The sequence below is a fragment of the Capricornis sumatraensis genome, chromosome 20, assembly GCF_032405125.1.
Source record: "Capricornis sumatraensis isolate serow.1 chromosome 20, serow.2, whole genome shotgun sequence".
In the NCBI taxonomy this organism is placed as follows: domain Eukaryota; kingdom Metazoa; phylum Chordata; class Mammalia; order Artiodactyla; family Bovidae; genus Capricornis; species Capricornis sumatraensis.
Window position 1 is genome coordinate 68213550 of NC_091088.1, and position 17202 is coordinate 68230751.

The window sequence follows — 17202 nt, forward strand, 5'->3', positions numbered from 1 at the left end:
GCATCAAATGCTAATATTCAATCATTTTCTTAAAAGAAATATGAGAATAACTGGGGTTCATGTCTACACTGTCAACATTCAAAACAATGAAGATCATGGGGTCTCAGCCCAGCACTTCATGCAAAAAAAAAAAATAGTGAAAAAGTGGAAACTGGCATAATTTCCTTTCCTGATTTCCAAAATCACTGCCGACAGTGGCTGCAGCCATTAAATTAAAAGCCACCTGATCCTTGGAAGAAAAGTTATGACAAACCTAGACAGCATATTAGAAAGCAGAAACATCATTTGCCGACAAAGGTCTGTATAATCAAAGCTATGGTTTTTCCAGTAAGCATGTACAGATGGGAGGAAAGAAAAAGTCAAAGTGAAAGTTACTCAGTCATGTCTGACTCTTTGTGACCCCATGGTCTATACACTCCATGGAATTCTCGAGGCCAGAATACTGGAGTGGGCAGCCTATCCCTTCTCCAGGGGTCTTCCCTACCCAGGAATCAAACTGGGGTCTCCTGAATTGCAGGAGGATTCTTTATCAACTGAATGATCAGGGAAGAACTACAGATGTGAGATTTGGTCGTAAAGAAGGCTGAGTGCTGAAGAACTGATGCTTTCAGACTGTGGTGCTGGAGAAGATTCTTGAGAGTTCCTTGGACTGTAAGGAGATCAAACCAATCAATCTTAATATTCACTGGAAGGACTGATGCTGAAGCTGAAGCTCCAATAATTTGACCACATGATGCAAAGAGCCAACACATTGGAAAAGACCCTGATGCTGGGAAAGATTGAAGGCAGAGGAGAAGAGGGTGACAGGATGAGATGGTTGGATGGCATCAATGACTCAATGGACATGAGTCTGAGCAAATTCTGGGAGATGGTAAAGGACAGAGAAGCCTGGTTAACAGTCCAGGGGGTCGAGACATGATTTAGTGACTGAACAACAACAACAACGTGTACACTGTAATTGAGGGAATAGCTGTTTGAAGAGGCAGAGAGCCATGCAGTAGGAGCGAGTACATTCTAGAGAGACAAGGACATTCCTTAGAACCTTGGGGACACAGGGACTTTCTGAGGGGGAGCAGGGGGACTTGGTGGTTGTCATGTCAGCTGCTATCTGCTCTGCAAGGCTGTTCAATTTTATTTTTAAGAGAAATGGAATATATAAGCAAAAGACTATGATAAAAATTTATGAAGGTCATATTATATTAGCTGCTATAGAGAAAAGGGAAGTGAGAGAAAATTGCTTGGTCGTGTCCAACTCTTTGCAACCCAATGGACTATACAGTCCATGGAATTCTCCAGGGCAGAATACTGCAGTGGGTACCCTTTCTCTTCTCCAAGGGATCTTCCCAACCCAGGGACTGAACCCAGGTCTCCCACACTGCAGGCAGATTCTTTACCAGCTGAGCCACAAGGAGAGTATAAATTTAAAAATATTTTTTTAAAGAAATAATGCTTGATCTTCAATATCTCAATATGGGTGTGTCAACCAGCATTCTAAATGAGCTATGTGGATTTTTCATATTAAAATTACCCCTTTGATAAGGCAAAAACCGATTAACAAGTGATAGAAATGATACAGTCTACTTTTGTGTCTACTTCTGATTGGGAGTAGAAAAGGAACTTGAGTCTGAATGTTCTCAAAAGAGCTGATATGAGAGAGCACACAAATGTTAAATGGCCCATTTTCTTAGTGTGTGTGTGTGTCTATGTGTGTGTGTTTGTGTGTCTGTGTGTGTGTTTGTGTGTGTTGTAACTGTACCATTATCATTTGGAGGGAAGAAGAGGTGAGAGCTGAGGTTGGGGGTTTGCCTCTGGAGGACCATGAACAGGATTGAATTCAGAGAGAAGAGTTTGGAGTTGGCCCTGAAGATGGTGGGCACCATGGAAGGATTCGGGGCAGAAAGCAGATTCTGAAATGGAAGTTAGAAAGATGAAATGTGGAGGGTGAACTGGAGATGAAGTGTGTCTCTGCACCTCAGAACCCAGGGAGGTTATGGCTGGGACCCGGGTGTGGCTGTGGGCTGGACTATGGGGGTGGAGAGGACGGCAGGGGTCAGTGGGACCCTGGAGGCTGAATTCTTTTACTGTGTGATTGAATACAAGATGTTAAGAGTCGAGGAGTTGAGTATGACCTTCACTCCCCACCTTGGTTGGGTGGAGGCACCAGTGATGCCCTCAGAGACCTGGCGAACCGAGGGGTGGAGGAGTGAGGAGGGCTGGGGAGTTTTGCAAAGTACACTCTGCTCCCACAAGAAAGCACAACTCTTCCTCTTGGGCCCAGAGGGCAGGCTTTACTTCTCCCAGTGACAGGCCAGTGTCTGTAAAAAGCAGATTGTGTCTCTGTCCCCTTGAGGGGAAGCATGTGAGTCATTTCTGTCTCTTCAAGGCATCCTGTGATGCTGCACGTTGCTCTCCTCTTCAACCAACGGAGACTCAGGGTCAGACAAGAATGGTCCTCGTCAGAGCTCCTGATCAAGGACAGATGCATATATTAATACATATGGTATACTTCCACGAAGTGAAATAAGAGAGGAAGTAGCCTGCTAATGTCATCAACCGCCTCAGGAAGTGGTATTGCCACCACTGAAATCTATTGATCGATCGATCTATCTATCTATGTATCATCATGGAGAATGGAATGCAAACCACTCCAATATTCTTGCCTGGAGAATCCCATGGATAGAAGATCCTGGCAGACTACGGTCCAAAGGGTCACAAAGAGTCAGACACGACTAAGGACATGTATCATCTATCTATCCAGTTTCAATGAGTTATAATTGACTTGACTTACATATATTATGAAATGATTACACTTTCAGATATATTTATTGCACAGCAGTGTGGTATATGCTCACTCACAGTAGCAACAAGAAATGAAGCCCCAGCACGTCTTCATTTCTAGCGATCCTGACATTTCTCTTAGTAAAACAGTTCTTGGGCGGTTTAGTTCTAAGCCGGGAGGAAGATCACACACAGAGAGGTCAATGAGCCACTAAGGCTCCGTGGAGCTTGATCTGCACCCCACTTGCCAGCTCAGTTCACACCGGGGGCCTCATGGTGTTATCCTATTCAGCCCTCCGCTTGGTTGAGCCAAACCACACTGTGCCACTAGTTATTAATTTAAAAGATTCTCAAGTGCTTTTTTCAGTGAAAACAAGGAAAAATAAACAATAAGCCCAAATATCTATGGATTAACTTAGCACATGCAAAGCCTCCCTGGGGCACGTGTTCTCTCTGCAGCCCTCAGTGATCTGGAGTGGACTGTCCAGTAGAATTCTCTGTGGTGAGGGGACTTTTTAAACATCGGCTCTGTCCAGCACCATGGCACCTGGCCACATGATGCTACTGAGCACTTGAGACGTGGTGGGTGATTCGCTTCATACATGATATTATACATGTTTCAATGCCATTCTCCCAAATCATCCCATCCTCCTGGTCTGATGCATGATACTGGATGCTTGGGGCTGTGCACTGGGACGACCCAGAGGGATGGTATGGGGAGGGGGGTAGAGAGAGGGGTTCAGGATGGGGACCACGTGTATACCTGTGGCAGATTCATGTTGATGTATGGCAAAACCAATACAACATTGTAAAGTAATTAGCCTCCAATTAAAATAAATAAATTTTAAAAATAAAAAGAAATGTGGTGGATGTGACTGAAGAACTGAATGCTTTACTTCATATACGTGTAGAGTCATTGTCTGTACTGTGTGGCTGGGTAACTACTTTATCGGCCAGCGCAGATCCAGACAGGGCGATCTTGTTGTCCTGTTTCTACCCCTGGAACCAAAGCACGCTCAGTGTACCTGGCTGGGAAAGAGCATTAAGAAGCATGCACTAGCTCTTTAAGATGCCAGCCAGGAAGTGACGCATATCACTCTACCGGAAGCCTATTGGCCAGAACAGACACGCGGCCCCGCCCACCTGTAGAACCTGCCTGGGGACTATGGTCAGGAAGAGGAAGAGAGCTGGAAAAAATGGCAGGCACTAGAAAAATGTACCATAATCCTTTTATTTTAATTTTACCTCTTCATGGGGGAGAAAGTTCCATGATCCTAATTTGGCTTAGCTAAGAGAAGGGAATGGCAACCCACTCCAGTTTCGTCGCCTGCAGAATCCCATTGACAGAGGAGCCTGGCGGGCTACAGTCCATGGGGTCGCAAAGAGTCGGACAAGACTGAGCAACTAAGCAAGACAAGTCGTGCTTTCAAGAAAAGTAGAATTCAGCAAGAGGCGCACTGGACAGGGAATTCTTTCTAACAGCGACACCCTATGGCCGACTGTGAGAACTGCATCTTACCCGATCCCCTGGGATCACCAGGAATCAATGCGGGACCCCAGTGTGTACTCACGGAATCGCTTCCCATCTCTAAGATTTAGCATAGTCAGGTGAATCACCATCTTGGGCTTGGTGACACGATACTTGTCAAAGAAGATAGTTCCCTGTGCTATACAGTAGGACCTTGTCGTTTATCCATCCTGTATATATAATAGCTTGCATCTGCTAACCCCAAACTCCTAGTCCATCCCTCCCCCAACCCCCACCTTGGGAACCATAAGGCTGTAGAGAACTGCTTTTTATGGCTGTCTGACCGTCCTCATTTCTTTCCATCCAGGGAAAAGACTTCCTCCTCCTCTCCTTTCAGCCAGTCCCCTAGCAACTCCACTTCGTGGTACCTCGTGACAGGCAGCTTCTCCCATCTTTTTTTTTTTTTTTTTTAAGCTTCAAGGACATTTATTGTTAAGGAGTCTTGTGGTTCAGTCAGCTCAACAGTGTAATCAAGGTCTTAGAATTTTCCTGTTTTTTCATTCTCTCCTTTCTTTAGCTTGTGGAATCTGCTTGATTTTTTGCCTCATGGTGGCAATATGGCCATTGCAGTTCCAGACATCACATCTTTGTTCAAAACAAGAAATAGAGAAAAGCCACCCTGTCTGTACACCCACCTTTAGTGTCTGTTTTCATGCCGTTTTGTAAAATCAAGGTAAGATACACAAAACATAAAATTTACCATTTGAACCATCTTAAAGTGTACAGTTGATTCAGTGATATTTTGTATATTTCCAATGTTATGCAATGTAGAGTTTCCCAGATGACGCTAGTGGTAAAGAACCTGCCTGCTGATGCTGGAGACATAAGAGGTGTAGGTTCAATTCCTGGGTCAGGAAGATCCCCTGGAGGAGGGCATGGCAACCCACTCCAGTATTCTTGCCTGGAGAATTCCATGGACAGAGGAACCTGGTGGGCTACAGTCCATGGGGTCGCAAAGAGTTGAACACGACTGAAGTGACTTAGCACAGCAACACAGTGTTACACAACTACCACCACTGTCTAGTTCTAGAACATTTCATCACTTCCTAAAGAAACTGGGGACCTGTTAAGCAGTCAGCCCCAATTGTCCCTTCCCCGCCCCCCGCCCCCCAGCCCTGGGCAGCCATAAATCCATGTTGTGTCTCTACAGACTTGGCTATTCTGCATATTTCATAGAAATGGAATCATACACTGTGTGCTCTCTTGTGTCTGGTTTCCTTCACTTGGCATGTTTGTTTTCAAGGTTCGTCGTGTTGTAGCATGAATCAGTGCTTAACTCCTTTTTAGGGTGGAATAATATTCCGTTGTAGAAATGTACCACATTTTGTTTATTCTTTCTTCAGTTGGTGGACACCTGAGATGTTTCCATCTTTTGGCTATTATGACTAATGCTGCTATAAACATTCATTTACTTTTTTAAAAAAAATTATTTATTTTAATTGGAGGATAATTACTTTACAATATGGTGGTGGTTTTTACCATGCATCAATATGAATTGGCCATAGGCATATATGTGTCCCCTCCCTCCTGAACCCTCCTCCCACCTCCCTCCCCTCCCTATCCCTCCAGGTTGTCACAGAGCACCAGCTTTGGGTGCCCTGTGTCATACAATAAACTCACACTAACTATTTTACATAGTGAAATGAAAGTCTCACTCATGTATGACTCTTTGTGACCCCACGGACTATACAGTTCATGGAACTCTCCAGGCCAGAATACTAGAGTGGTTAGCCTGTCCCTTTTCCAGGGGATCTTCCCAACCCAGGGATTGAACCAGGTATCCCGCATTGCCGGCAGATTCTTTAACAGCTGAGCCACAAGGGAAGCCCAAGAATACTAGAGCGGTGTAGCCTGTCCCTTCTTCGGGGGATCTTCCCAACCCAGGAACCAAACCAGCATCACCTGTGTTGTAGGCGGATTCTTTACCAACTGAGCTATCAGGGAAACCTGTCTATTTTACATATGGTAATGTATTTTTTATCTCATTTATTTTGGCTGCATTGGGTCTTCCTTGCCATACACAGGCTGTCTCTGGCTGATGCGTGCATGGGCTTCGTGCTGTGCAGCATGTGAGATCTTAGTTCCCTGATCAGGCATTGAGCCTGAGGCCAGTGCATTGGAAAGCAGATTCTTAGCCGCTGGATGGCCAGGGAAGGGCCAGTGCTTCTCCCTCTTGGTTTCCTTTCTCTGCTCCTGCCTCCTAGGTATGCGTCTATATTTCCCAACACGTTCTGTTAGAGAAGCAGGAGCCGCTGCTGTTATAGCCTGGTAGCCGCCGGGGCTGTCCACACTCTCATGTCTGTCCACCCTTGCCACATCTGTGACCTGTTATGTGTCTCCCTTCCCTCCCTCCAATCTGATCTAATTCTCTCTCTGCTCAGCTGTGGCTTTGCTGGCTTAAGAGGATTGGAGAATTTGCTAAATGGGACCAGGGCAGGGTCAGAGAACCAGCTGTGGGGAGACCCTGGAGCCAAGATGGTCCCAGAAGACAGCCGAGAAACTGGAGACAAAGGAGCATATAATTGGCGCAAGGATACCAGACCGTCAACCCTAAACGCAGACTCTGTAGACACTAAACCCATGCATGAATGGATCTTTGATTTATGACAAGTTAACCAGTCTCTCCATACACTGACAGCAGTAGATTCATGAGGATAAGTGAGAAAGGAATCCCTGCCTCACACCACACACACACAATCAATCCCAGAAGTCTTAAGACCCAAAGTGCCCACAGTGCACGAGACCCAGGTTCAATCCCTGGGTCAGGAAGATCCCCTGGAGAAGGGAAGGGCTACCCATTCAAGTATTCTTGCCTAGGAAATCCCATTTCCAGAGACATTTCCTCTCTCTTGGCTCCCCAAAACAGAGCCTGGCGGGGTACAGTCCATGGGGTCGCAAAGCACTGGACCTGACTGAGCAACTAACACTTTCAATAAGACCTAAACATGGGAGATGATACTGGTAAGATTTTAGAGAATACAATATGTTTATGACCAATATCTTTCTTATGATAATGAAAGCTTTCTTAAACAAGAAAGATAAAAGAAAAAGCATGACCTGTAGAAGGGAATAGTTAAAACAGAGTCCTCCCCAGTCCCCTGCTGCCCAAACCTTGAGGCGGATTGGAAGTAGCAGACCAAGGGCGCAGAACTGATACCCCCAACAGTTTTCAGCCTGTGGTAAGGCAAGTTGACACTGAGTGTCAGGTTTTCTGAATTTTTATGTCAACTTGAGAATGTGGCTTCTGGAGGTTATTTAAGTCTTTATTAATAAATACATTTTGTTTTACAGCATATCAGTGTGTCACTGATGGAGACAAAAAAATAAAAATAAAAACGAAAACACTGGTTAACCACAACAGATAAGGAGAGGCACTGAAATAGACAGGAAAGTCAGGAAATTCTACTTCCAAAAAACACCAGTGGGGAAAGAAATGTTTGCAACACTTTAATTACCAAAAGGGATAAAATGATACATTCAAACAAATTAAGAAAAATTAACAAAAAATTTCAAAAAATAAAAATAAAGGGCACTCTGCAAGTATTCCTAACGCCTAATAAACAGGAGTAGGGCTCAGCTCCTCTCTCATCGGGGAATCAACATGAAAAATCACAGAGAAGTCGCCAGACAGCAGATGGGCAAACATTACAAAGGCTCACATCCTGAATGTCCCTGGAGATCAGCAGGAGCGCTGCGCGATCGAGGCTGGTCAAGTGTCCCCTGGGAAGTTTCCGCGGGTGGCACCCACCAAAGCCGAGCGCACACTGGGAGCAGCAATTCCATGGCTGGCTTAGGAACCAGCTGAACTGCCCGTGTGCGCCCTAAATAAAGTGGTGGGGACACTCAGAGCAGCGCGACCCCCGAGGGCCGCTTCTCGGTGAACACAGATGACCCCCTCTGCAGGCTGGATACACGGAGGTGCAGTCTCTCCCAACAGTGACCAGCCGTTACTTGATGACTGGCCAAGCCGCCAGGGTTTCTGCGCGCCAGCGCAAGCCAAGGTCTGCTGGACTTTGCGGAGACAGATGACTCTATAAACTCAGACACTGCCGGGGGCTAGAGTCGTTCGCATCCGCAGAGTCATCTCCCTTTTGGTACTCCGAGAACAAGATGGAGGGAGGTTCGTGAGAGGGTTCTTGGAGAGGGAAAAGGTCTGCGAAATCAAAGATGACAACAGAGTCTGGCCAGGAGTCCGAGGCGGCGCAGGGATCCTGAACCCAGTCTGGAGTCGGGGCTGAAGTTGGACCTGCGGTCGAGGCTGGAGCTGCCGTAGGGAAGCCGTTCTGGGCGCCCTGCACCGGGGCGCAGCTGGCCTGGCCTTGGCTGGGGACGCCTCCGGGCGCTGGTGTGCTGAGCATGCCGGCGGGGCTGGGCGGAGAGGGGCTGTGGAACCCCGGGCCCTCTGGGGGCGCAGAGCCTGCAGCCGCGGCGGCAGGGATGGAGGCAGTCCCGGGAGCGAGGGCGTCGGGGACTCCGCCGTCGGTGGAAGCGCTGCGGGAACCCTGGCCAGGCCCCTGGGTCAATCGCTTCAGCCGAGCCTTTTTGGCCCGGCGGTTCTTGAACCACACCTGGGAAGACAGAGGGGCCGGGGAGGGGACGTCAAAGGAGAGGCCGTGCGCATCTACGGCCGCAGGGGGTGGGTGCGAGGCTGCCCGCCCCAAGGGACTCTCAAGAGTCTTTTCCAACACCGTAGTTCAAAAGCATCAATTCGTTGGGGCCCAGCTTTCTTTATAGTCCAACGTGTTGCAGGGGGGAGCCGGCCTCGGTCCCCCCAGGCCCAATTAGAGGCTCCTGGGGTTTTCACGAGGCCTCAGAGGAGACCTGAAGAGGGCGGGAGTGGCCGGCCTTGGTCACTCAGGAGCTCGAGCGCCAGAAGGGGGATCTGCCAGAGGGGCTCCCGGGGTTCCCAGAGGCCCTGACATCCAGACCCCAGCAGAGCCCTTGCTTCCTGAGTGACCCAGGACCACGCTCGGGCCCCTTGGACCTTGGAGGGGCGGAAAGCTGGCCCCCGGATGCGGCGCGTGGTAACTGCCAAGGTGGGAGCTGGCCCTGGCACGGCTGTGGGGACGGGGAGTGGGATCTGACCTGCACTTGGAACTCCTCCAGGTTGAGCCTGGCCGCCAGGTCCTCGCGGGCCCGGTAGCTCGGGTACTGGTTGTTTACAAAGTGTTCCTCGAGCTCGCATAACTGTTCTTTGTTGAACACCGTGCGCTGCCGCCGCTGCCTCTTTGCGGGTCCTGAGCCATTGAGGGAGAAGGGTCAGACGAAGCCCACCTCCAGATGGTCCCCAGCCCGCCTCCCCCCGCCTGGCTCAGGTCCTGGTGAGCAGATGGGGGGTTCATGCTTGCCAGCAGAGGCCGGTGCAGGGTTAAGCGTCTGGCATCTGGCCTGGCCGCCCCTGGTGCCAGCCTGGCTCTTCTCCCACCCCAGCCCCGACACATCTCTGGGCCTCAGTGTCCACATCCTTGCGATGGGCCTGATCTCAGCCCCAGGGCCTCCAGCCTGGGAAGGCAGGCAGGACGGGCTCTCCTGGGCGGCAGTTTCCCCCAGTATCCAAGGGCTGAAGCGACCCTGATGTTTGCAGGGGGCCGCGATGGGCCGGCTCTCTGTTCATCTCATCCAGATAACGTAATTCCACCCCCGAGACTCTGCAGTGTCCTCCCCACTGCAGGAAGCCCTCTCCGACAGCTGGGCCTTCCTCTGAGTCCCCAGGAGGCCTCCAGCCTCACCACCCCCAGCCTCTGGCCCAGGCCTTTCGCCCTGGCCCGTACTCACCCATGGTAGACTGAGGTTCTTAGTTCCTCGCTGCTGCTCTGCTCTCTGCCTTTGGGGCTCTGCAGGAAGATCTGAGGCCAGGGCCCTACACCCCAGCTTTATATACTGTGCCCACTTTGACACACCCTACAGGACCCACCCTCCTTTGCCCCACCCCCTCGCAGGAGATGCAATTATCTATTAATCCTTTCATTGCTGAGCAATCACTGCTCACTGAGTCCTGTCCTGGGGGCTGCCAGGAAACCTCTGGGGTCCTGCTCCCTTTCCCTTGTAAGTGAATGAAGTGGGTTTCCATGTCTGACTCAGGAGCTTAGGTCCATGGAGTCCAGCCCCTCCTGGACTCCACAGAGTGCATAGACCTGGGTTTCCTGGGAATTCCTGGACACTCTCTCTCCCGGTCAGAGGAAAGCACAACTTAGGATGCCCATTCCCAGGGACTTAGACTATCAGCGGTGGGATGAAGTTAAATAGGTGATCAATACAACATGAACCACAGCAAAGAGATCTTATTTGATTTATGTCACTGTGAACTGTCACTCGGGGTTGCATTCCACTATAAGTGGGCATTTACCTGGCTTCTTTTTTGCCAACATTCTGCCATAACTGGACATCTTTTCTGCTTCTTGGGCATCTGGAAACACACTGGTCACCAGGACAGTTGATGGCGGTACTGTCAACAGGGGAGAATCCAATAATTTCCTTGGTGTATAAGATGTGACCAGAGGCCATCTTCTGATGATTTCTTAAAGGAAATTGAGTGTAGTTTGTTGATTAGATTGGCAAAGATTGAGAAGAGGGTCCTTGCCTGGGATTGGTAGGGGAAGGTGTGGGTATCTGGCTTTCTCATACTTTGCTAGTGTGGGTTGGTGTTTGGGGTGGAGTTGATGATGTCTTGGTGATATGTTGCTGTTTAGTCTCTAAGTTGTGTTCAACTCTTTGTGACCCCATGGACTATAGCCCACCAAGGCTCCTCTGTTTATGGAATTTCCCAGGCAAGAATACTGGAGTGGCCTGCCATTTCCTTCTCCAGGGAATCTTTCCAACCCAAGGATTGAACCAGGTCTCCTGCACTGGCATGAAGATTCTTTACCACCGAGCCAGCAGGAAAGCCCAATATCTGCCAATACCCTCAGCCAGAGGTTATCAGGAAGATGCTGGGGGTGCCTCTGTTCTGTCCAGACAGCTGAGTGGGTGCTCTCATTCTCTTTTGGCCAGACCCTTATGGGGTCAGGGGTTAGAGGAGAGCATGGCTAACAAAGCTTACAGTCCAGAGTGCTGGAAATACATGGGGGATCAAATTCAAAATTAAACATATAGACATCTTCAGACTTCCCAGATGGTGCAGCAGTAAAGAACCTGCCTACCAGTGCAGGAGATGCAAGAGACGTGGGTTCAATCCCTGGGTGGGGAAGATCCCCTGGAGGAGAGCATGGCAACCCACTCCAGGATTCTTGCCTGGAAAATTCGATGGACAGAGGAACCTGGCAGGATACAGCCCCACAGAGTCACAGAGAGTTAGACACGACTGAGATACTGAACGTAGATGTCATTATTATAGGTCTTACTCATTGTTTTGGTGGCTACTTTGGGTTGGATGTAGGGAAGTTTTGTAGTCCACCAGCTAGCTCTTTCTCATCTAACATATTTTAATCCACATAAATATGCCAGTGGAGAGCAGGGAAGCGAGGTCCTTGCCCTCAAAGGTTCTGCGATGCAGCATTTATCCAGCCAAGAAAAGCATGAATAGATGGAGAAACTCACTGATAGTCCCTAATGAAATGATATAATTTGTTTATAATATTTATTAACTTGGCTATGCTGGGTCTTAGTTGCAGCGTGCAAGATGGTCTTTGCTCATGTGGGATCTTTGGTTGCAATGCACAGACTCTCTCTAGTTGCGTTGCACAGGCTTCAGTAGTTGTGGCACTCAGACTTAGTCACCCTGAGGCGTGTGGGCTCTTACTTCCCTGACCAGGGATCGAACCCACGTCCCCTGCATTGCAAGGCAGATTCTTGACCACCGGATCATCAGGAAAATGCCAGAAGTATATAATTTAAAGTTGGAAAAGTTGATGGCTGCATTACTCACAAGAGCCAAAAGTAGAAGCTGAATGGAAATGACCACCCATGGACGAAGGGATAAGCAAAACATCATACACTCATACAATGGAATACTGTTTAATCATAAGAAAGAATGAAGTACTGACCGAGACTACAACATGTGAGAACATTACACTAAGTGAAAGAAGCCAGACCCCACAGGTCACGAACTGTATGATTCCATTCGTAGGTGGTGGTTTAGTCATTAAGTCGTGTCTGGCTTTTGTGACCCCATGGACTTTTGAGCCTTCCTGGCTTCTCTGTCCATGGGATTCTCCAGGCAAGAATACTGGAGTGGGTTGCCATTTCCTTCTCCAGGTGATCTTCCCAACCCAAGGATAGAACCCTTGTCTCCTGCATTCCAGAACAGAAAAACCCAGGGAGAAGATAGACTGGCCGTTTTCAGGAATTGGGGATGCTGGGGGGCAATTGGGATTCCCCAGTGGTGGGTATGGGGTTTCTGTTTAAGGTGATGAAAAGTTCTAAAATGAATTGTGGTGAGGGATACACAGCTCTGTGAGTGAAGTGAAAACCATGAAATTGTATACTTTTAAAAGTTTTATTTAGTTAGTGTTGACTGTGCTGGGTCATCGATGTTATGCACAGGCTTTCTCTAGTTACAGCCAGCGCAGGCTGCTCTTCCTCGCAATGTCCTTTCTCACTGTGCTGGCTTCCCCTGTTGCAGAGAACAGGCTCCCGAGCATGGGCTTCAGTAGTTTCGGCTCCCGGGCTCTAAAGTGTGGGCTCAGTAGCTGTGGTGCACGAGCCTAGTTGTCCTGAGCGAGGCGTTTGAAATCTTCCCGGACCAGGGATAGAACCCGTGTCCCCTCCATTGGCAGGCAAGTTTTTAACCAATGGGCCACCAAGGAAGTCCCTGAATTATATACTTTAAAGCAGTGGTCCCCAACCTTTTTGGCACCAGGGACTGGTTTTGTGGAAGACAGTTCTTCCCCAGACTAGGGATGGAGGGATGGTTTGCAGATGATTCAAGTCAGTTACATTTATTGTGCACTTTATTTCTATTATTATTACATCAGCTCCACATCAGATCATCAGGCATTAGATCCTGGAGGTTGGGGATACCCTCTTTAAAGGGGTGAATTTTGTGTTATGTGAATACATGTCGATAAAAATATACAAATGAATGTAATGCTAATTTCATTGCCCACTGGATTGATCAAGACAGCTGGACACAGGAGGAGGAATTTGGCTTTCTCTTCCTGCTGATGGGATGTACACTGGTAAACAATTTTTGGAGGTGTTGAAGACAGAATTGGTGACATTTGATAAAGATCAAATGAGCGCAGTACCCACTGACTCAGCAGTTTTTATCCTAAGAGATTTCTTCTGGGAGAATTCTTCACTACTGTGAACAAGCGTGAATATATTTGCTTGAACTATCAATCAGCCAAGTTGATTGGATTAATTCATGTCCGTGAATAAGACAATGATTAAACATTCTTAACAACTTCAGAAATGCTAATTAACAGTTCAATGGAAGGAGGGATAGAACTTTGAATAACAATTGATGATTTTCAGCGTAGTTTTTGTTCTGTTTACCTGATGTGTCTTCTTTCTGCTGGAATAGATGTGTCTGGAACACATCTTGTTAGACTTTTTTTTTTGCTCCCAAATCTAGTCTAGAAAACTTGAGTTTTATGACTAATGATACATTGCATGATTGACTAAAGGTGCAGTTTCTGACATGGTTCAGTTCAGTTGCTCAGTAGAGTCCAACTCTTTGCAACCCCATGGCCTGCAGCACACCAGCCGTCCCTGTCCATTGCCAACTCCTGGAGATTACTCAAACTCATGTCCATCGAGTCAGTGACACCATTCAACCATCTCATCCTCTATTATCCCCTTCTCCTCCTTCCTTCAATCTTTCCCAGCATCAGAGTCTTTTCCAATGAGTTAATTCTTCGCATCAGGTGGCCAAAGTATTGGAGTTTCAGCTTCAACATCAGTCCTTCCAATGAATATTCAGGACTGATCTCCTTTAGGATGAGCTGGTTGGATCTCCTCGCAATCCAAGGGACTCTCAAGAGTCTTCAACACCACACTTCAAAAGCATCAATTTTTTGGTGCCCAGCTTTCTTTATAGTCCAACTCTCACATCCATACATGACTACTGGAAAAACCGTAGCCTTGACTAGACGGACGTTTCTTGACAAAGCAATATCTCTGCTTTTCAATATGCTGTCTAGGTTGGTCATAACTTTCCTTCCAAGGAGTAAGCATCTTTTAATTTCATGGCTGCAATCACCATCTGCAGTGATTTTGGAGCCCCCAAAATAGAGTCTGACACTGTTTACCCTGTTTCCCCACCTATTTGCCATGAAGTGATGGGACCAGATGCCATGATCTTAGTTTTCTGAATGTTGAGCTTTAAGCCAACTTTTTCACTCTCCTCTTTCATCCATCAAGAGGCTCTTTAGTTCTTCTTCACTTTCTGCCATAAGGGTAGTGTTATCTGCATATCTGAGGTTATTGATATTTCTCCCAGCAATCTTGATTCCAGCTTTTATTTCCTCCAGCCCAGCATTTCTAATGATGTACTCTGCATAGAAGTGAAATAAGCAGGATGACAATATGCAGCCTTGACGTACTCCTTTTCCTATTTGGAACCAAGCTGTTGTTCTATGTCCAGTTCTAACTGTTGCTTCTTGACTTGCATGCAGGTTTCTCAAGAGGCAGGTCAGGTGGTCTGATATTCCCATCTCTTCCAGAATTTTCCACAGTTGATTGTGATCCACACAGTCAAAGGCTTTGGCATTGCCAATAAAGCAGAAATAGATGGTTTTATGGAACTCTCTTGCTTTTCCAATGATCCATTGGATGCTGGCAATTTGATCTCTGGTTCCTCTGCCTTTTCTAAATCCAGCTTGAACATCTGGAATTTCACGGTTCATGTATTGCTGAAGCCTGGCTTGGAGAATTTTGAGCATTACTTTACTAGCATGAGATGAGTGCAATTGTGTGGTAGTTTGAGCATTCTTTGGCATTGCCTTTCTTTGAGATTGGAATGAAAATTGACCTTTTCCAGTCCTGTGGCCACTGCTGAGTTTTCTAAATTTGCTGGCATATTGAATGCAGCACTTTCACAGCATCATCTTTTAGAATTAGAAATAGCTCAACTGGAATTCCATCACCACTAGCTTTGTTCGTACTGATGCTTCCTAAGGCCCATTTGATTTCACATTCCAGGATGTCTGGCTCTAGGTGAGTGATCACACCATCGTGATTATCTGTGTCGTGAAGGTCTTTTTTGTACAGTTCTTCTGTGTATCCTTGACACCTCTTCTTAATATCTTCTGCTTTTGTTAGGTCCCTACCATTTCTGTCCTTTATCGAGCCCATCTTTGCATGAAATGTTTCCTTGGTATCTCTAATTCTCTTGAAGATACCTCTAGTCTTTCCCATTCTGTTGTTTTCATCTATTTCTTTGCATTGATCACTGAGGAAGGCTTTCTTATCTCTCCTTGCTATTCTTTGGAACTCTGCATTCAGATGCGTATATCTTTCCTTTTCTCCTTTGCTTCTTGCTTCTCTTCTTTTCACAGCTATTTGTAAGGCCTCCTCAGACAGCCATTTTGCTCTTTTGTGTTTCTTTTTCTTGGGGATGGTCTTGATTCCTGACTTCTGTACAATGTCACGAACCTCCATCCGTGACATTACATGGAAGTAATGTCAAAAAATGAACAAAGTCAGACACATTGTTCATTTCTGAGGATGTATACATTCAACAGGCAAAAGCTCTATAGCATGCATCTATAATACTTTAAAATTTACAGCAAAACATGGAGCAAAAGTGAATTACCCAGGAACTATGCAGATGCTGGGCTTCCCTGGTAAAGAATCCACCTGCCAGTGTGGAGACACAGAAGATGTGGGTTCCATCCCTGGGTTGGGGAAGATCCCCTGGAGGAGGAAGTGGCAACCCACTCCAGTATTCTTGCCTGGGAAGTCCCCTGGACAGAGGAGCCTGGTGTGCTTCAGTCCACAGGGCTGCAAAATGTCAGACATGACGGAGCAACTGAGCACACAGGCATGGGGAGTGCTAAATGTTCATCTTCTCTCTTTCTTATTGCTTAGTTATTATTATTTTTTTAATTTGAAAGCAGGAAAACAAGAAAAACGTCTGGTTCTGGATCCTGTTGGATCATGTGGGTGCCCTGTCCTCTGTTCTTCTGACCTGATTCATCCCAGGGCCAGGTGGAAATCCAGAGGGCAGAGCCCACCCAGGGACAACTGGGGAAGGATGTAGGGAAAGAGCAAGAGGTCCTGAGAGTTCCTCCTTTGGCTTCCTAGGCTGCTGTCCAATTCCTAGATTCAGATGGATAGAGAGGTTGCCAGTGGCCCAGAATCTGCTTGGGCAAAAGAGAAGGAGCTGGGAAGAGAGTTGGTAGAACTATGTGCTAAGAGGAAAAATTTAGTTCATTTGTTTTGATTCAATCAGAATGCAAACAATGGCTGCCTCTCCATCCATCTGTTCCTTGACTCCTGCAGCCCTCTCCCTGGCAAGCCCAGATTCTGGTCCTCCCAGAATGGCTGTTCTGACTCTGCCTCCAGCCTCAAGGATGTTCATGGACAGGGAGACTCCCTGCTCTCTCCTCAATGAGAGGCATCACTCCACATAAGGGATGAAAAGGAGAAAGCTAGGTTTTGAAGACAACACTGGGGCGACGGAGGTAAGATAGGAACAGAGAATTGGATCTGCTTTCTGGAACGTCTGGCCTGTCTTTCCATCATTGGGCTTCCACTTTGTGCCTCCAGACACTGCTCTCTACCTCCATTTTCATTCTTGAAATACAGTCCATTCCCCATTTTTTTTTTTGCAGATTCCATTTTTGCCAATTTGCCATACTCGTGCCCATTGATTCAGTGATACCATCCAACTCTCTCATCCTCAGTCACACCCTTCTCCTCTTGCCCTCAATCTTTCCCAGCATCAGGGTGTTTTTCAATGAGTCGGCTCTTCACATCATGTGATCAAAGCATTGGAGCTTCAGCATCAGTCC

General features: G+C 47.3%; 1 protein-coding gene across 1 annotated transcript; it reads right to left on the bottom strand.

Annotated features, from left to right (window-relative positions):
- Positions 1 to 8337: 8337 nt before the first annotated feature.
- Positions 8338 to 10085, bottom strand: LOC138096965 (tetrapeptide repeat homeobox protein 2-like). Its single transcript, XM_068993187.1, has 3 exons — positions 10082 to 10085; positions 9392 to 9543; positions 8338 to 8874 (listed from the first exon to the last, which is right to left on the bottom strand). Exons 1-3 carry the CDS (start codon positions 10083 to 10085, stop codon positions 8338 to 8340), a joined length of 693 nt encoding a protein of 230 aa, XP_068849288.1.
- Between the last annotated feature and the right edge of the window lie 7117 nt (positions 10086 to 17202).

Excerpts from the sequence above, each read along its gene's own strand:
- LOC138096965 (XM_068993187.1), bottom strand. Across the intron at positions 8,875-9,391 it reads TGGAGGAGTTCCAAGTGCAG|GTGTGGTTCAAGAACCGCCG; the intron begins GTCAGATCCCAC and ends CTGTCTTCCCAG.